Source organism: Nematostella vectensis, chromosome 8, assembly GCF_932526225.1.
Source record: "Nematostella vectensis chromosome 8, jaNemVect1.1, whole genome shotgun sequence".
NCBI classification, from domain to species: Eukaryota; Metazoa; Cnidaria; class Anthozoa; order Actiniaria; family Edwardsiidae; genus Nematostella; species Nematostella vectensis.
In genome coordinates this window covers 7,133,078-7,153,833 of record NC_064041.1, presented here as the reverse complement: position 1 = coordinate 7,153,833, position 20,756 = coordinate 7,133,078, and the positions used below count along the sequence as shown (strand labels likewise).

General features: G+C 39.5%; 1 protein-coding gene and 2 long non-coding RNA genes across 4 annotated transcripts; 1 reads left to right on the top strand and 2 right to left on the bottom strand.

Annotated features, from left to right (window-relative positions):
- Positions 1-2,436: 2,436 nt before the first annotated feature.
- LOC116619770 lies at positions 2,437-8,128 on the bottom strand. 2 transcript variants are annotated; one of them, XR_007312547.1, is made up of 4 exons: positions 7,872-8,128; positions 4,707-4,885; positions 3,625-3,719; positions 2,437-3,196 (listed from the first exon to the last, which is right to left on the bottom strand). It is a non-coding gene; the product is annotated as an uncharacterized LOC116619770 (long non-coding RNA). The 2 variants fall into 2 exon arrangements; XR_007312546.1 differs by lacking the exon at positions 7,872-8,128 and adding an exon at positions 5,189-5,519.
- A 2,892-nt stretch (positions 8,129-11,020) lies between these two features.
- Positions 11,021-15,337, bottom strand: LOC5515217 (neuropeptide FF receptor 1). The gene is made up of 2 exons (XM_001635346.3): positions 14,882-15,337; positions 11,021-12,599 (listed from the first exon to the last, which is right to left on the bottom strand). Exon 2 carries the CDS (start codon positions 12,508-12,510, stop codon positions 11,401-11,403), a length of 1,110 nt encoding a protein of 369 aa, XP_001635396.2. The 5' UTR covers positions 12,511-12,599; positions 14,882-15,337; the 3' UTR covers positions 11,021-11,400.
- LOC116619769 lies at positions 12,535-20,725 on the top strand. Its single transcript, XR_004296851.2, has 2 exons — positions 12,535-13,372; positions 20,403-20,725. It is a non-coding gene; the product is annotated as an uncharacterized LOC116619769 (long non-coding RNA).
- Positions 20,726-20,756: the final 31 nt, after the last annotated feature.

The following is a 20,756-nucleotide window of genomic DNA, read 5'->3' as shown; positions in this document are numbered from 1 at the left end:
CAACTAAAATGCTCGAAACGAAAAGAAGAAACCATGATTTTGCCACGTATAGGAAACTGTACACTCCCTGGATTTAAACGCACCAAAAAGTCATCGAAGCGGAGAGTCTACAGGCGTGCTAAAATCTAGACTAAGGAAACCATCAATTGTTAACAAAATTTGAATTATCATTAAAACATAAACAAAACTTAAGAACTTCCGTTTTTCGAGATAGGAACATGAAATACTAGACTCTATAACCTAAAAAATATGACAACCCGTCCTGTTACATTAGCTTTCTGAACCTCAAACTTCCTAGTAAGTCTCGAAGTGGGCGGAGAACGCTGCTAGTACGGGTAGTCCACTGTATTTTATGGCATATAAGAAGCATCGAGGCGCCCTATCATCGTTCAATATCTTCTAACAGAAAACAGTCCCCACTTGCGACAAACATATACATAAATAAACGTTAGGTCGACTATAGCTATAGTCGAGACATGTTCATTCTAGATTATCGATTTTTTAAATCTATATGTAGCTTGGCCAGTTATCGAAAAATAAAGCCGTCCTATATATAAAATCACCTTTAAACCATAGCGGAATCATTTATAACAAAGCCATTAAAAACAAAAATGATAAAGAGAGTCGAGTATTTGAAGTGTGTTAATAAAAGTGCGTCAGTATTATTGAGTGCGCTGCGCAATTGGTAGACCAGTGTTATAAGCAGCATAGTCCAAGGCGTTCTGGATACCTGTGGTTTGTGATGGTTGTGACGTCACCGGAGACCACCTTTTCCATTAGAACTGTTGATGAGCTATCCCCAGGCCTCGCGGTCAACAAAGAAGTACAGTCCGAACAAAGGAGCCAGGTAAAACGCCTGGGATTTGGCTGTGTAATAAAGGCATGAAATATGATCCCAAAACTAGAAGACGTTTTTTAAATAATATCTATAGAAAGGGACTTTAGAAGCACACTAGCATACAGCTGTCCATGGTTGCCGAACTGCACGGGTAATAGACTGTGCTAGCGTCCCGTCTTGGCCCGACTGGTGCCAATGTGTGCATGCTAGTGTGCTTCTAAAGTTCACATTTATAGAAAGGGGACAAAAGTTTTGGTAATCCATAAAATGCCATAAAAGTCTGGAACTGACAATCACAATTCTTCTGAGGGCTAAAAAGAACTGCGTTTAGTACGGTATGTTAGTCCTTTAATCATGAGATAAAATCGCGTACTCAACGCACGCTTTGAATTATTGTGATAGCCCCCACTAAGGGACAGACCATTAGAAATTCGATTTGGGGGTGAAGGGGGGTGGGGGTGGGGGTTTGCAGGATTGCCAGATTACCATGTCCATGAAATAAGGATTTTATATGGCATCGATCTTCTTTTAAATGCATTAGACTTTTTTACGTTCTTTTTATTTTCTTGAAAATTAGGAGCTTTTAAGGAGCTTTTAAGCTCCTAATTTTAATTTTAATTTGTATTAAAATACAAATCTTAAGTAGGCAAGTTTATGGTGTATAACAGGGAGATTTTAGTCTGACGGGTTCTTAAATTTTAGCATCGTATTCGCGGGTTTTCACTGTATCTTTGGAAAGAGTAAAGTCTCCTGATTTTGCTTCCCATTCAAGGAACATTTATAGGGCTTTCTCTGGCATCGTTTGAACGGAAAGTGTATCACTCGAATGGTAAGGTTTTTTTTTCGAGTCCTGCATCGTGAGCCCAAAATCTATGAAACGAGAAAATTTGATAAATTGTGATGTCTCCCCACATTTCCTTACAGTAAATGGCAGCCATTTTGACATGGTATGTGCACTATTACGCATGCGTGGCGGCCATGTTGTCTCTTATTTCTGGGAATGTGTTACGGACTGTCTAAATGTCAAGCCAGGGGTGCTCATAAGCTGTAATGGCCAGGGGGGGCTCATAAGCTGTAATGGCCAGGGGGTGCTCATAAGCTGTAACGGCCAGGGGGGGCTCATAAGCTGTAATGGCCAGGGGGGGCTCATAAACTGTAATGGCCAGGGGGGCTCATAAGCTGTAATGGCCAGGGGGTGCTCATAAGCTGTAACGGCCAGGGGGTGCTCATAAGCTGTAATGGCCAGGGGGGGCTCATAAGCTGTAATGGCCAGGGGGGGCTCATAAGTTGTAACGGCCAGGTGGGGGGGGGGGGCTCATAAGCTGTAATGGCCAGGGGGGGCTCATAAGCTGTAATGGCCAGGGGGACTCATAAGCTGTAATGGCCAGGGGGGGCTCATAAGCTGTAATGGCCAGGGGGGCTCATAAGCTTGATCCCCTGTCACGGTATAACATAATACAAATAGTCGATACAGCACCCTCTCTTGCTTTCGAATATTCCTCCCCTATCCCCCCCCCCCCCCTCCACACATACACACACCCTTCCCTCGGAATTGTCCACCTATTCTAGAACTACAACAACCGCGTAATCAGAAGACGTGAAGATTCAAGTACTTTATTATTCATCATGCAAAGTGATACATACATTAAAAATTGACATAAAAAATGAGTAATCAACGATGTGTTTTTATATCAAGCCCCATTGTCGGTTGTTTAACAACTTTACAAGAAGCCAGCTGTCATGTGCATGATTAAGATGTTTGCACACACATTTATGATATGGTTTGACTTCACCAATTACAACACCTTGCGTATCATTAATGGTAAAAGGACATTCATTTATGCCAAAAGTTACATCGTTAACGAGTATTGCACGTTAACATAATTTAGCGTGACTCGCCTGTCAATAACAATTATTTAATAATTGTGATGGTTGTCAAACAACAATGATGAATTTCACCTTGATGAACATGTGGTATGAAAAGGCAATCGAGCGACGCTAAGGATATTTCGTGCGATGATGAAAAACGTGCAATACAGGTTAACGATAAAACGTTTGGCACATGGTGTTTTTAAGATATGCAAGCATAGCGAACCTCGAGATAATTATACTTATTAGGACAAGGATCGAATCCTACCAATGCGTCATTACTAACATAAAAACTACACGACCGCTTCCCTTGGCAGTACTCTCGCACCTTGGCGAGGGTCTGGGGATATTGTACGTTGCAGATGTAGTTGGCCGAATGGGGACACGGCTCTCGGGCGGGCCTGGCGTACAAGGCCCACTGGATGTCCAAGACAGTGTTTTGTGGACAGGACAGTCCCGCCGTTCCACCGGAACATGTGATGGACGTCCCTAGGAGAAATCGCATTATCAAAGTTATATCTATTTAACGGCCACCCTTTTACCGTGTGACGTTAAGGTAGGTAATGCAGAGGAAGGGTGAGGCGCTTGGGGAATTATGTGGGAGAAGCACGGCAAAAAAGGCCTAATATGGGGAAAAGGTGGACCTTCATTTCAAAGTAACTGCTGTGATTTCAGAAATTGCGGTTGAATGAGTTTCCTTTTTGAAAGCATTACCAAAGTCTCCCTAATCATTTCCCCTAAGAGCGCACGAACCCACCCCCTTTCCTCATGAACCTTTGAAAAACTCATTCGGTGCAAATTATTTCCATATCGAATTTGCAACCGTATGATTACCTGATTACCTATACATTTAGAGATTGATTAACGATTAACTTTGTCCACAATAGATCATGATAACCGTACATAATTATGCTTACCAGTTTCGCATTTGCTTCCCATGTAACCAGCGGGACAAGTGCACGTGAAGCCATTGTTTCCATCAGTACAAGCCCCTCCGCTTAAACAAGGATTACTGCAAAGAAACAAAAATTAATCAACGTTATTAATGGCACGTTTCATTAGATAACAAAGACGATAGCAGTTACTGAAAAGAAGGACCATTTTTAACGGTAGCTGAGTTAGCTAAAAATGAACAATCAAATCGTACTCGATTTACTTTTAGTTTTCGAGTAACGCCCTTCAACGAATATGATGTCTTTGACATGTGATGTCTACAGCATCCCCTCTTACTTGTAATCTGTGGTTAGTATAAGATATCCTTATACATATTTTAAAGATTTTCTCATTATCATTTTATTGAAGGTTAAAAGGGAGCAAAACATTTAAAAAGTTTTTAATTTATCATGTGTGTATAACCTGTCTCTTTTGCGGGTTATGAGCTCTGTGCTTATCTTCCCTTCGTAGTGACTCAGCAAACTGTGAGAGCTTGCTTCTTCTGACTTTTCTCCCAAACGTTTTGACCAGCTTATTATCATTTTGTAGAGCGGGACATTCAGTTACCAGCACATTATAAATCAAATTATTGTTCTCTAAACCAGAGGAGACATGTTATTGTTCTCTTATTTTCCGAGTAAACGAAGAATCCATAACGCAACCATACCGCACTTCTTTCCTTCTGGCTAACGCCAGCCCAGCGAAATACAGAGAAAAGATGCCTCTGCTAGCAGGGAACCGCAAATCGACCTTTAGAAAAATTGATGCAGTATTGTACAAACGCTACTGTACTTGTTTTCTTGTACTGTACGCTTGGTTTGTACACCTTCGTGATCACGTGATAGGTTGGTTCAACTTCAGAGAGCGCCTATTGTTTATATCCTTTAAAGTTCGCCGGGTTTCCTAACCATCTCCCTCTACTAACTATTAGGGCAGTTTCGACCTTGAGTTAGGGAGTAGAGTTAAGAACAACATTTCCCCAATAACATGTCTTATTAAGGTCAGTATTTTCAAGACCTCGGTCACGGTATTTCTCCCAGCTGGTAAATAACATATATTTATTAACCTTCACACTTGTATGTCTTTCCGCCTTCTCGCATCTTGCACGTCATACCACTGCTACAGTGCATGTTACTGTACTTGGTCACTGGTTTCACTATAGCGTAGTACGCGCCAGCCGCTGCGCCAGGAAAAGAGTGTCCAGGGAACGCAAAACGGGTATCGCTATTCAACTCACATTGCGACCTGTAAGAGATTAAAATCAGAACCAAAACAGGGGGTTGGGCACGTGCCCCAAAAATTACAAGGAAATGGCCATTAGGTGCGTGGCTTTACGATATATTAGGGGCGTGGCTTTACGATATATATTTTCTTCATGTTTCTGTGTCTCCCCCTGTCTGTCCGTCCGTCTCTAAGTCTGTCCGTCTGTCTGTCTGTCTGTCCGTCTGTCTGTCTGTCTGTCTGTCTGTCTGTCTGTCTGTCTGTCTGTCTGTCTGTCTGTCTGTCTGTCTGTCTGTCTGTCTGTCTGTCTGTCTGTCTGATACTAACTTTTCACGGATGTAGTTGATCGATTAACAAGCGCTGTTTCGTCTGCATATCACTCGACACAGTCTTTCTCGGTTGTAGTTATTGTCTTAAACATTTGTAACATGGAATTCGGCATCTTGAAAAAGCCATCGCAGTAATTTGCATCGACGTATCGCACTAGCAGCAGAATGATTGACAGCATTGACATCGATGCAGCCATTTGTGAATTTAACTGGATAATAACTCGAACCTACGAGAGAAATTGATCAGTTCGAAAATATTTGTTTTTTATTGTATTCCGACCCTAAGTAATTCAAATCTTTGATAACTCAAACTAACGCCGAATCAAAGAGATGGGAGATTAATGTCATTAAGACGTGTTAAATGGGTAAAAATGCGACTAATATTTGTGCCGTTGGACAACGTTACAATGTTTAGCCGATAATGATTACACCCTTTACGTTCTTTTATTTCTTTCGGGACATGGGGTAATCGAGTGAAGAAAAGAAGTATATCTTGCAGTTTTTGGGCCTTCGCCTTACCACTAAGAATTCTTTTTAGTACTCAAAACCAAAAAATAACGATGTATCATTTACAAAATCGGATTACTAACAAGTAGTGAGCGACTATGAGCACTATGACGATCGTATTGTATGTAGGAAATGGAGGTCTAAAAACTACTCCTAACAGCTACTAACAGTTGCCTCGAGAAAAATTCGAACTTCCACTTGCCACGGAAACTTCAAGCAAATTTTTAAATAGCCCTCTTTCTAATAAATGAAAAGGAAATGAGCGAAAAGAAAATATTGAAAGACCCCAAAAAGGTGTGTTAAAGTCTAAGTATCTTTTGGATATTTCATAATACAAAAAGCGTTTCAGGCTGTGTTTCAACGTCCGTCCGGATATTCATTGAAATAAAACATTTCTTGATAGGCACATCAGCTTAATCATCAACGTTTGCACTTATCAGCAAGGAGATGAATGCTGCTCTCAGTTTCTCTATCATTATTATGGGAGAATAATGACATAAATCATTCGAATATTTTAACGCTTGTATCGAGATATGCTAAGTCCTACTACCGATTACAATTTATCCCAGTAAAGGGACACGTTACGTAATTTATCCGAATTCCATAATAATCAACAAGCCCTTTATTACGTTCTTTAATTTCTCTCAGATAAGTTCGAACTCCTTGGCAAATGTTTGAAATAACTGATGTCGTCAGGCGGGTAATCGGGTAAAGAATTGTAAAGAAAAGAAGAATATCCTGCAGTTTTGCGGGGGCCGTACCAGCCGTTGTAGTACTCAAAACCCAAAACATAAAAATATCTCATTCACAAAATTGGATTACTAACAAGTAATGAGCATTATGAACATTATTTTATTGTAGGAAATACATTTGAGCATTATTTTATTGTAGGAAATACACGAAATTAAAAGAAAATAATAATGAAAAAGTTTCCCAAAGTCTCGAGGTAAAGGTAGGTCTAAAAACCCGACATAGGAAATGTTGGCGGACCAAAAGACATAGGGAATGTTGGCGAACCGCAAGACGTAGGAAATGTGGGCGAACCGCAAGACATAGGAAATGTTGGCGAACCACAAGACATAAAAAATGTTGGCGAACCACAAGACATAGGAAACGTTGGCGAGCCATTAGAAAAAGGAAATGTTAGCCAAACACAAGACCGAAAATGTTGGCGAAACACAAGACAGGAAATGGGGGTTCAGCTGAGCTTCTTTTCAGGAGCATAGTAGAAGGACGGTAATTTTTTCAAAGCAGTAGTTCGCAAAAGAAATTATTCAAAGACATATTAATGTTGGCAAGCCACAAGACATAGGAAATGTTGGCGAACCGCAAGACACTAGACATAGGAAACGTTGGCGAACCGCAAGAGATGGGAAATGTTAACGGAACCACAAATGTTGGCGAGCCACAAGACATAGGAAATGTTGGCGAACCACAAGACATAGGAAATGTTGGTGAGCCATTAAAAAAAGGAAATGTTAGCCAATCACAAGACAGAAAATGTTGGCGAACCACAAGACAGGAAATGGGGATTCAGTTGAGCTTCTTTTCAGGAGCATAGTAGAAGGGCGGTAATTTTTCAAAGAAGTAGTTCGCATAAGAAATTATTCAAAGAACAGGAAATCCTCACTATCAGCAGTCGTTTTGATTTCCTTTGCTAATGGCAGCCTGGTGAAACTGCAATCGCCTTATTGCTCCGCTTCCGCACTCCACATCTCAGGGCTTTCGCACTTTACCGCAGTTTGGCCAATACAGTGGAGCAATATTTTGGAACAGCTTTGAGTAGGAGACTAAACAGGCTAGTTTCGCCTTCCCTAAGGCGTATGCTCTCTGATTCAGGAAAATGCTTTGATTTCTATTACACAGTATTTAGCCTTTGCGTCTTAAAAACATTTTTTTTTTAACTTTATCAGTTTATTTCCACAATCTATGTAACGCCCCGTTCTAAAACCAGATGCAGCTCAGAGTTAAAGTATGCGTTCTCAAATTGTTGCTATTTTCATTGCCATGGCATGGCATAGCAAAATGATTCGCGCTTTTTGCTGTAAAATAAAAAAAATCTATATATGTTATTTACCAGCTGGGAGTTCCGTATCGTGAAATACTAATACGACCCTTAGCTGGGAAATAACATATTTATTTTTTTCCTCAATAGATTTTCCAACTTTGTTTACCTTATGGGCTTATGGTTGCACGAGGCGAGGTTTCGCTTCTGACTTTCGTCGATGTTCGTGAAGATTTTGTTCGCTCATGATCATTCAATAAACTCCAGAATAGAACCTATTCCTGTGCCTATGCCCTGAATCTGTATGAGGAATCCGCGTATGAGGAAAATGTGAAGAAATAAAATTATCAACAGTCAAAACTGTTATTTCCCAGCTGACGATGTCGAATGCCGAAGCCATTTTCAAAGATTTTTTTCCGGTTCTATTGCCGTTGAGTTTTTAAAAGGTGACGTCACTCTTTAAACCACTTCCCCTCATCTCACTTCCGTCCACCTCTGCTCAAGACGCTAGCGGCAGAAACTTTAGCGAGAGTTTCATCCCTTGTCTCGTTTTACTAGGTATGTCGTGACATGGAAGCCATTTCGCAGTCGAAACTGCCGTTAGACCGCTAACCAATGAGAGAGCGCCAGAAAGCACCGGGCGCCGAAAAAATAGACAAGAGATACAAACGCACACACGCACCAAAAATTATCAACAGCGCAAAGCTAAAGAAACAACTCTAACTTTATTCAAACCGTAGAGGTGAGCTCCATGTGTAAAGTCAATGATTCTAGATAAAATGACAATAAAATGCCGTTTTAGTGTTTAAGATCTATAACCTCGGGAGTAAACGATGGCCATTTTACAAATCAACTCACTATTTCGAGCTTTGGAGGTGAGCGGCCGGTATCGCGGGGTCCGGATCGTAGGGTACCGGCCCTCAAGAGATCCAATCAGAGCGCGCGATTTGATGGATACCGGATCCCGAAAAAAATAAATATATAAAAATGCGCGCGCAAAGGCACCCAGGAGTGGTTAAGGTATTCCCTTGAAATAGTTCTACTATCCAGAATTTTTTAAAACTTGGCATAAACAATAATGAAGTTAAGGGCTTTAAAAAAAAAGTAATAAAAAAATGGGAATACCGACCTCGGTTTCCATAACAGAGAGGCGTAGAGATGCCGCGTTTTTACTGATCGCGCGAGGAAAAATCACAACTCTTAGTTTTTTTTAAAAAAGAGTGCCTATTGTCTTTAAAATTTTAAGTTCTGTCTGTCGAGCTGCCAAAATCCGATCTTCCAAACAATAACCCGTAGTAGCTGACGTTCAAAACAATGCACATTTAAGAGATCGCACTAAAATACACTGTTTTTGCCACTATTTATACGGTAAAAAGCACCATTTTGAAGTATTTTTACGGCTTTTAAGAGAAAATAAACAAACTTCTACAAGCCAGCCTTTTTCCTCCTTTAGTATATTATTTTTCCGTATAGATTTAACTATTTGAGCAAATAAAAAATGGGGGTAACCGAATTCGTTTTTCTGTCAAAGCGATTTTGTAAAAAACGCGCGCCTTTCGCTTTGTTTTCTTATACAACTTGCGCGCACTTAATACCGTAAAATTCGAACAAACAGCGCGCGCCACTATGCGCAGAAAGGGTGCGCAGTGCAATCCAAGAGGAGTGACACACGAAGCACCTTGAATACTGCATACACTTCGTACACAGAAGTTCTAGAAGGGTGCTATATTTACTGCATGTCAAATCTCTTTACTCACAGACCTCTTCAAAAATCACGAGAAAAGAGGCTTAGTATAAGGTTACCCGCAAAGAGCTTATGTGAAGGGTTTTGATGGGTGGGTTGAAACTGAAGCCTGTGAAAGATTGACTCGCACAGAGTGTTCTATGGAAATCCTAATCTAGAATCAGAATGTTTCTCCTTGTAAGATGCAGATATCTCTAGAGCTCTACTTTGACGTCATTGAAGACACGTAATGTAAGAATTTATACAAACAAAATGTTTCACACCAACCAATTGGGCATTGATTCCATTAACAACTTCCAATAATATTTTAATCCTCATAAGCGGATTGTCTTTTATTGGTATTGTTAGGGTTTTATCATAAATCTTCCACGGAAGCTACAAGAGTCGTAATTCTATAGAATAATGCAAGGAATGTACCCATTCCATTGGCGTTCAGTTTTGCAGGAGTTTGCGAAAGAGGTCGCACAAAACACACAAGATCAGAGAAAAATAAACTATACTGACAATATGTTGCGTGTTATGTCGCTCCAATGTCAACAAAATACGATAGTCATTCCAAAATAACACGCAAAAATATCTTAAAGAGAATAACCAAGTAAAGCATGCTTTCGCGAAACATCATAATACCCAACCGGGAAATGTAGCATTTGCCAGATGAAGAATAAAGCGTTGCTTTGCATATAGATAGTATTATCGACTGACCAATCTTTAGGAAAAAATGTTTAGCATTCGGTTGAGATCGGATTTATATTTATAAACAGATTATAACATTTCTAATTTTTTGCCATGTATTCGGATCCGACATAATGACGCACGTGTACTGTAAATACTCAAGACGCCTTTATTCCCTGCTAAATTGTTCACACAGCGTGTCATTGGAGAGGTGGAGGCTAGCGATCGTTCGTGCCTCTGTGAGGTGATTGAAGGCTAGCGATCGTTTATGCATCTGTAAGTTGATTGAAGGCTAGCGATCGCTTGTGCTGCCTCTGTGAGTTGATGGAAGGCTAGCGATCGTTTGTGCATCTGTGAGTTGATTGAAGGCAAGCGATCGTTTATGCATCTGTGAGTTGATTGAAGGCTAGCGATCGTTTGTCTCTGTTTCTTCCATTTCCTGACTACTCTGAGGCATTACTTAGGCAAGAGTCGTTCGTTAGCTCTCACTACCTGAGAATGGAACGTCTGGTGACTAATACCTCTACCCGGTGTCCACTTGGTTGACGCAGGGTTTTCAATTTAAGATCATTTTGCCTGACAATCTGCACTTATGAAAGCTCATCAAATATTTCTGGCTCCAGGATTCTAACTCAATTTTTGCACTTCTACATGATCGACATTTCCTCCCATTTCAGTCCATTCACCTGACCAAGGATGGCTCTTAATAAGTCCATTCTTGCCTTTTGCCCCTGTAGTTGGGAGTAACATATCAGAAATGCAATAATTAGCCTTTTGTTAAAGGAGCTGTACCGGTTATCATGGTACAATATGCCCAGTCGCAACCATCAAAGGCTCAATGGAAACCCAATTAATTTGGCAAACTCCCGTAGAATATAGCACCAATGTGAAAGAACAAACACTTTTTCACTTTGATCATTTATTAAGCGCTAGACATTTATGTACACATATACAAAGGCGATTTTATAGAATATTTATACCAAATCTAGCTCTTGATTTTTTTTATGGAAGAAAGGAGTATTTTTAATTTATAGACCAATAAATGACGGAAAACTCATAACAGGGATTAAGTAACAGATTTAAAATCCATGCCACGATCTAATAACATTTCCTTTTAACAGGAAACACCTTTTCTATTGTAATTCTAATGTTAATTACAAAACTTTCTTTCCATAGCTGTGTTCTTAAACGTCTGATAGTTCCAAGATTTTGTGAAAATGAAAAACTAAAACGAAATGGTGTAAAGATACTCATTTAAAATTAATCTTAATTGTTAAGTTATTCACGTTCTCTCATCTGAGTCGTCATCATCATCCCCAGTTGATACTGTTTTAAGGGAGTACATTCGCGATAGCTGCTTTGTGATTCGTGAGTGTGTCATTTTAGTTTTACGCTCAAATCTCGCACAAGAGCGTAATACTTTCTTGTATCCTTGACCAAAACACTCATCCAAAGCACCGTAGAGATATGGATTCAGAAATGAGTTGAGCCAAATGCAAAGGTGTGAGTACTTCATAAGAATCAGAAAATACGGAAACGAGCCACCGGAACCGTTTTCCAACCAGAAAAACAGTACATGGTTTGGAAGGAAACAAAGTGCAAATGTAACCACAAGAACGATTAGGAGTCGAATAAATTTCATATGGCGAACTTTGGCGTTTTTCTCGTGGGATTTCTTCCCTTCAAATTCCTTGTCTCTGTTGCACAAAACCCATGCCATTTTGGAGTAAGTAACTGATATAATTATGAGTGGAAGCAGGTATTGGCTGATAAAAAGGTAAAGTGTGTAGCCTTGTCGGAGGTGCTCGTTAGACCAGACCTCATCGCAGCTGTACTGATTATAACTCGGCGTCTTGACACTGTCCTGAGTGATTAATACAGGAAGAGCATTGAAGAACGCTAGTAACCACACTAACGCAAGCACTAGCTTGACCTTAACTAAGGTCAGTCTTGCCTTCATTGGATACACTATCCCAACAAATCTCTGGAGAGTCAACGATGTCAGGCTGAACACAGAAGCTCCTTGGCACATCAGGGAAAGCGTAGGAATCAACTTGCATACGGCGGTGGAACCAAAAAACCCGAACGGGTACTTTGCCGTCTCGTAGAACAGCAGAATAAACGGCATACAGATGATAGCCACGGTTAGGTCAGCGACGGAAAGGTTTACTAGGAAAAGACCGTAATAGTAGTTTCTGAAACTTCTCAACTTGCGATTTCTCTTGACGACGATGCAGACCATTGTGTTGCCGATAACATTAAGGAGAAACACAAGACATGAGAGTGTCAGGCGGATAACCGTAGATGCTAGAGGCTCCTTTGCCTCTACTACGCTTGCGGAGGTTGTCGTAGGCATTGTGGAGTTTACAATCATAGCTTCATCGGTGGCCATTTCAGCTTCCCTTCGTTTCCCGCGTCCTTCAACACTGATTCTTCCGGGGTGTTGGGCTCTAGCTCTTCTAGTTTCTTTGAGGTTTACTGCTGAGTAAATGAAACCGAATTAGAATACTATGCCCAATGTGCGTTTGCGTTTGACTTATCTATGCACCTCTCGGTGATTGGAGTGGCGAAATTACAAAGACCAGCGGCACTTATCTCTTGCTATCTTGTGCCATTTACCCGGATCCCGAGATGTCAAAGCGCGTGATATGTGAACTTGACAGCTTAGAGTCATGGGGTTTTCCGGGGGTGAATTGCAAAGTTATTGTGGACCAAATAAACAATAAATACGAATGAATACTGGCTGACAAAGCAAACTTATATTAATTAGCACAAGGTAAACTTTAAGAGTGTGCAAAGAAAGGATGATGTCTGGGTATTTTTGCTACTTGATACAGGATAAAGAGGATTTTTAAGGAAATTTCCAGCTTTTCAAGATTTGCATGCGTAGTTGTTCAGATGTACAAACTTTGTAGTTAAAACAAATAAATGATCTCAGATTTGTGACGTGACTTCAAACACTTTACGTTTAGTATGTTTTGTGGGTAGTGTTAGTGTTTCTCCGCCGTACAATGGTGGAGCGGTTCATCAAAAAGAAATTTAATAAAGTGTTGGAAAAATGTTGAAAAGATAAAGCGTCATAACCAAACAATGGGAAAACGCGACGACAGGCTGCTTTTACTTGTCACTTTTATTTGTAATTCAGCTTTTCTGAGTACAAATCCACATTGAAATCGACTCACAAATCTAAATGTTATTGTTTCGTCGCGTTTCATTCAAGACGGATTTATCGGGGAGGTCCGCTTTGAGATGAGGTAATGATAATTTTGAGGCCGTATCTGGATGGAAGGTCATGTTCTGTTTTAAATTAATTTGGCAGGAACGACAAATGGCCCGGGTAAAGAGGTTTGTGAGAAATTTTATGATTTTATATGACTTTAATTACATCAGGTTTTGAGTGCGGTTAGAAGAAACCCTCTTAAGCAAAGTGACATCCTTTGAATACTATGAGTAGGATCGCTACTTCATTGCCCGATTTGTGTTTTATAAAAAGATATTTTGGGAATTTAATTTAATTCAAATCCAATTCATCCTGGAATGTCCCATGGTGGATTTTGTCTGAAGGTGGTAAGTTTTAGGTGTTTATTATTTGATTTTTAAATTTATCTTGTGAATTCTTTGAAATCTGAAAAAGTTCATTTCACTGATATAGAGACAAGAGGAAAGTGTTATCTCTATTTACGGCACTACACAAAATTGACATTGATTTTTATCTTGAAACTTGATTCTTTTTCATTAGAAAAGGTTCCATATAGTACTAAACGGATGCATTTCCGTAACTTGGAAATGAATTAAGTGTATTTTTGTTTCTGTTATTAATGTAATGGGATTTCACTAATTGTTTGTAAGCGCGTGACGCAAAATGTTTATGATAGCTTAAAAACATTTGCAATACATACATCCCATGGGAAAAAGTCACAGCGCCAAGGAATGGAGACGCAAAACTTGTCATTAAAGTCTCCAAACTTTAGTATTGAGAAGAATAAAAGACTTTTTATATTTTGAATACATTCTGTTATATTTGAGTGCAAAGAGAAGAACATTTTCATCGGTCATTTAAAAATATTGTCGCATTTCAATATTGTCCTTTCTATAAACTGTCAAACCAAAGTCAAGCATGCCCCTCTAGAACCGATAATTGAGAATTCGGAATTTTATGATTATTTGCTGAGAAGTTTCATTTTTGAAAATAATATTCGAATGGACTCACTTCTTTCTGTTTCTCTTTCTGTTAGTCGCGTGCTGTATGAACTCGACAAATGGGCCAAAATTCGAACCACTGCTTAATATCCAAGTCAAGAGTTAACTAAAGGATGTGTGTGAATTTGGTACGGGGATAAATACCTCTATATTTACACAAAAAACGACAACATAAATTCTAATCAAAACCCGTACTCTTCCATGCATTTCTTTTTTTGCCAAACCTCGTTTCTCTTCCTTTCCTCACACTTTGCCGTTTTTCTATCACTTCTTTTCTCTTTTTCCTACTTGTATAACTCTTTCTCTACTCTTCTCTTACACCTTTCCCCTCTTCCTCTACCCTCTCCAAGCCCACATCCCTCACAGCCACATGTTTAAAACCCTGTCTTCATTTCCTCCACCTGATACTTCTATTTCCATCCTTCAAAATTTTGTCCGGTTTGCTTTGATAGGAAAATACTAATGCTTGCAGTTCTTGACAAGTTGACAAGGAGCCATATTCTGCAGTCCTTTGAAAGGCGCCTGCTTTTCTTAAGCACTAAGAAGAACTTTGACTTACTTACCTACTGTAAGAATGTAAAATACTTAGATCCTTTAAACTCTGCTTGCTCAACTCGACCAATTGAGAATATATCGCTTGGTAGCTTCGATAGCTTGGCAGGACTCGACGAAACGACGTGAGCCGTACATATGTAATTTTTAGCAAAGTTAACCAACGAGCATTGAGCCATGTACATACGTGCACTATAAAACCCTCTCCAGCGATATGACAAGATAAGTTTGAACCAGATAAGAACAGCACGAGACAGACGTACGCGCATTTCCTGTTTCGGAAGTTGCGAGAGTTATTTATTGAATTCTCATCTGAATCAACTTTTGATGTATGTTTATTTTGTCACAAAGCGTCTTTTTCATAACGCAATGACCTTGGAAACTATCGTGATAATATGATAAGGAAGAGGATATGGGTAAAATAACCCATATCTTTAATATCAGCAACGCCCTCCTATTTCTAAGACAGAAGACCTTTAGATAAAGATAAGAATAGCCACCAAAATACTATTAGGAACAGAATCTTACATATTTGATATTATTTTGGAAATATTTTCTAAAACAAATAATGTAAAATTGAAACAAAACAACTTCTAATAGCAGTGAGCTTGTGAGAAGAGAGCAGTGTGCCGAAGAGAGAAAAAGCTTTGAGGTTATTCTGAGGTTAATGTGAAGCTCAGGCGAGTTATCAACAGATGCCAATAAAATACATGCGCTCAAATGAACACATATGCGCGCCAGTTTGATTAAAAAAAAGGTTGATGTTGGGGTCTATTTGCAAGCGTTACTCAAGCGAGAACAGGGTAATAACCATAACGAGGGCGGATGTGCGATGATTGCAGGCGCGGACAGAGGGGTTTGCAAAGGGTGCGCGCGCACCTCCTCTTGGCAGCAAAAAAGTGAGTCATTTCTTATAAAGGAATCTTCAAATACTATGCTATTTCCATATGATACCTATGACTGCGAACCCCCCTCAGCCAATATTGTGCACACGCCTGGACAGTCTCTCTTATCTTTTACATTGACCTCTTATCAAATCCAACGTATATATGTGAAACATTTTATACAATACATCGCCTTGAGTTATATTCGAAAAAATGCATGTGCAGTCGGAGAAGATAAATGTGCATGGAAAAAATATATATTTTGTTTCTCGCCAAAAACACAGCAAGCCCAAACTTTTAAAAGTTCCGCTTGTCAACATTAAACCGATACTGGTTCAATTTTTTGTTAGCCTCTTAACACGTAATTATTATATATCCCTAGAAAAACAGACAATAATAGGGCGTTTATCTTTAGATCAGAAAATATCTATTAGCAAGGCTTCCCTTATCTGACGGCGGATCATCTCAAACATGTGTTTACCCCGCGCACGAGGACAAAAAGTCTAGAACATAAAAATAGTATCATCATTATGTTATAGAACCTGGTTTTGTAGCCCTAGTTGTACGTAGAAAGAAAACCAACGGACAACTTGTAATATCTGTAACGTCCGTCCACAGTATTGAGACAATTGCAGGCTTCAAAAGAAAAAGTCATAACTTGTAAACCAAAACACGGAGTCAGTGTAACGATCAAAGGCAGTTCTGCTATCGGAATATTCCATGGGACTCACCATATTTCTACTGAATGCAAGGAAATATGGATAACTCATGCGATGTGCGTTTGCGTTTCCATCATAAGCAGTAGTTGGTCTTTGAAATACCATTTGCCGTTCACCATTTGTACTGAGTGTGCGTATAAAAAAAACAGCTATGCGTTTGTTTTTTTGTGTCGACTATTTAGTACTAGAATTGATCGTTAGTTCTGATCACGTACTGCTGGTACTGGTCTTTCTGTGAGGTGCTTATCATTTGGAATATGGCCCGTTATACCATGTTGTCACCTTATGTGTGTCATTTCTTCTCCCTCGCCAGTCGTTTTTGCCGATCTGCTACGTACTAGTGTAGGGTATATTTTCGTCAGTTTAAACTCAAGGGAAGTAAGATAGGACGAGTTCAAATCAAGAAAAAACTGACTTCTTTTTTAACATATGGAAACAATTAAGGAGTGTTTGTTCAGGCAAGCTGGGGATGTCGCGAGAGGGCAAATTGCGTGCAATCACGAAGGCGGGTCATAAAATAGGGGTTAAACAGGATGTTATATACCGTGCATTTCATTCAGGAGTGATTTTATTGATCCTGCATTTCATTGTACACACGTTTTTGTTTTCCGATTAGATATCAGGCTTGTCCAGCGTTATCTTAATTAGGGACACAGACCATTAGAGTGATTAGGGGCCAGGGGCCGGTTACTAGAAAGCCGATTAGCGCTAACCCAGGGTTAAATTTGCCCTAACCCACGATTAAATTTTTACCCCCGGATTAGTTCTGTTCCCGAAACGCTGATTAGCATTAACTCTAGGTTAGTCTGGAGGTAAAATCTAACCCTGCTCGCAAGGTGGGTTAACTCGCAAACCTACGGTTTAGTTGGCGTAACACAGGCTTCCCTAGTTTAGTTTTGTTTAATTCATAAAATGTAGTTGCCGACAAATTATGACGTTACACAGAAACAATGTAGGGATCAAATGTCCTAACATTTAGCTTTGTTATGTGACCTTCGTTGCGATGCTGGCTCGAAAATTGTGCTGGGACAGACAGAAAGTTACATGAAATTTATAATTGAAATAAATCTGTCTCGCTAGTGTCACGCACCAAACTCGAATCCTGCAAATGACATTTTTGACAATGGAATGGAGGTAATTACAGGCGATGAAGAGGTGTTTTGGGGCTTCTCTGCGAAAATAAAATCACCAAAGATAAATATTTGAGTTGATGTACTGTGAGTATTCTGGGTGAATTTTACTCATCAAACCAGTTTTTCACTCGCTTAATCCAGGGTTAGTAAATCGGGGTTTACTTGGCTTTCGGGAACGGTGAGTTATCCGTAGGTTAGCTAACCTACGATTAGCAAATTTTAACCCGGGATTATGCGCTTATCGAGGGTCAAGTTAATCGGCCTTTCAGGAACCGGCCCCAGGTTTATGTCGTGCATGTTTTTTTCTGGTCTGATGTGCATGTGTTTTTTTCTTTGTTTAACCTTTTTGTGGAATCGTTGTTGTTTTCTTTCTCTAGTTTTGGTTGTATGCATTTCTGCAGTTCTGCTGTTATATTTCCTGTTTCACATCCTACGTAGACCACCTAGTTTTTCTAAATGGTATACACTTTTTTTTATAAGAACCTATTTTTATAAGAACGTCCAGCCCGAAATTTTGCCAAGTTTTAAGAACATGCCGAGGCTCAGATAGCAGAATTTTGTTTCTTTTCCTGATGTGCGTTCTAAAATTCAGAATCAAGGTGTGATTATAAGTAACAACTTATTATTCTTATTTATCATTGTGTAATTCTCTTCCTAATAATTCATTGGGTTTATATTCTTATATACACTAAAATTAACATCCTTAAGAACATGTTCAGCCTTAAAATGTCCCAAAAATAAAAACGGTTAAGCCTCAAATGAAAATTAGACGTTCTATCTTATGAAAAAAAGTGTAACTATAAGGGTTACAGACAAGTTGCAGAAAAACTAGATGGTCTGCGAGACTGCGTGTAGGCATGGTGTAGACAAGCTATGAATCAACACAAGGTTGAAAAAGCATGTTGTTACCGTCTCTGTGAAACAGTGGCACAGGCGCGTACACAGGGGGGTGCACAGGGTGCGCGAACTCCCCTTGGCGGCCAATGGGTCATTTCTTATGCTTTTTTCATATGATACCTACTGTGCACCCCCCATCCCCCCCCCCGGTCACTCCTGGGAACGCGCCTGTAGCGTACAACATTCAAGCTCATTCAAGCTTACTTGTGTTTATTTAAAGCTAGTTTTTCTAACTGTTTCAGAATATTCTTTCAATGTCTAAAACGAGACTGGATAACCACTTTCCACGTCATTGACCTGTCGACGGAGAAGAAATTATTGTATTGTATTCTTGGTTTATCCACCTAGCTTTGTCTTTGGAGTTTTTATGACGACGACCTTTCTAGAGTCTAGAGTTATTTTTCTATGCTGGTGGCCACAAATAATACACGTACTTCACTTCAAGTAACGGCCATTTCAGGGGAAAAATTAGCCCCAAGTGTATGCTTTTGAGCAGTGATATCTTCATTGACTTACTCGCCCAGCAAGTGTGCTGATGCATCCGATTTGGTAATTGCATTTCCGAGGTTTCTGGAATTCACTTAGCCCAGGAAACTGTGTAAATTATATTTTGTTTATCAGAAAAAAAGAGGCTATTCTAGAAAGAAAGGAAAGAAACTTCATCAATAAATTAAAGCTTTTCGGGATCAGGGTTCGGTCGTGGCAAAGTATATGTTTATTTTTGCAGTATGTAGTGATGTGTTTGGATGGAGAGCTATGGCTATGGTAGCTTTTCGTGTGGCAAACACTCAATTCCTCTCAGTTGCCTCTTTAATTAAAGTTATATCTTTTTGGTGCTAAGAGCCCACATTATGAAACTAATGGGTTTTAAGTGTTATCTGAAGAGAAATAATTGATTCTTATTTTCTTTTGGAAAAGATAATCAAAGATGAAGAGAGTCAGTTCTGTTTCCGCCATCCGCGAGACAATTGCTTCCAAAATTTCCACCAAAAACTCATTAACTGCAGTTTTTTATGTGTGTATTAATTAATTTTAGAAACAGAGAGATAAGCTTGTGATTCCACACGCACATAAACAGTAGCGATCTCTTACCCATGTGTCGAATTTTGAATTTCACTCTCTAAAACAATATATTTAGATTAATTAAATACCCCTGATACTGTTCGAGAACACATCTGCCAAAGACTCATAGGTATAAACTTATCCCCAAAATACTGAACACTTGTTTCGATAACTATGGTACTCTATAGAATCATTATACTTACATTGACATGTAAACGTTGTTTATTCTTCTGCTGTTTTAACGATTTTTAATATCATATCAGTAAAGATCATGATTACAAAATCTGATTCAAAGTGTTATTAATGATGTACAGCATTACATTTTTGTCTTGTACAATTGTCTTGGGAACCATGTAATCTTTATTTAAGATAAGGAAAATAAGCTATTCAATTTTTTGTCCCTACTGGCTCCGTTAATGACTGATATGGGAAAAGGAGCGTTTTTATTACCCAGCACAAGAAAACAAACATGTATTTCTCCCCAAATCCCCGAAAAAAGTCGCTCATTTATGAATTCGTTATGCTTAGGTGTCGTGTATAATGTCTGTGTTAAGTTTTCGCCTTTACTTATTCCCACAATAACCATTGACTACCCAGTTTTTTGTCTTTTCGTGAAATTTCAGTGAGATCCAAGGGATCACTCTTTAGGATCATTATATGACCGTTTAGTTCGACTAGACGTGATATATATTACTCACCTGATTAATATAAAGCCCGAACCTTGATCCTTCCGTGTAGCTTATGACCCTACGTACCAAGTGCGGCTTCTTAACTCTTACCTAACTCGTACCCAGTTTTTCAAGCGTGCTTTGTAACGTGGCCATCTTGTGTTCATAGACTGGCAAATCAGGTGGCGTCATGGTCGGAGACCCAGATGTCTTAGCGGTCGCCCATGAAAGACTCTTTACGGCATGACTTTCGTGGCCAAAAAAGCAAGCACTGGAAATTCGTGCCTTGATAAGTGCGCAGTTCCCTTTTTGTTCAACAATAGAGGAATACAGGGCGTCACTACAAACCACCATGTTGTTTTTGGGTGCATGGTCGTGATCACGTGACGGGGTGGTCCAACTAAGGCGCCAGGATTCCTAATAACTCTGCCTCTACTATGTTCTGCCGCGATGTATGCAATGCTGTATACAGTATAAATTTGTAAATTGTTACGTTTCTCGTGTTGCTCTGTTCTGCTAGTCA

Excerpts from the sequence above, each read along its gene's own strand:
- LOC5515217 (XM_001635346.3), bottom strand. The coding sequence starts at position 12,510 with ATGGCCACCGATGAAGCTATGATTGTAAACTCCACAATGCCTACGACA.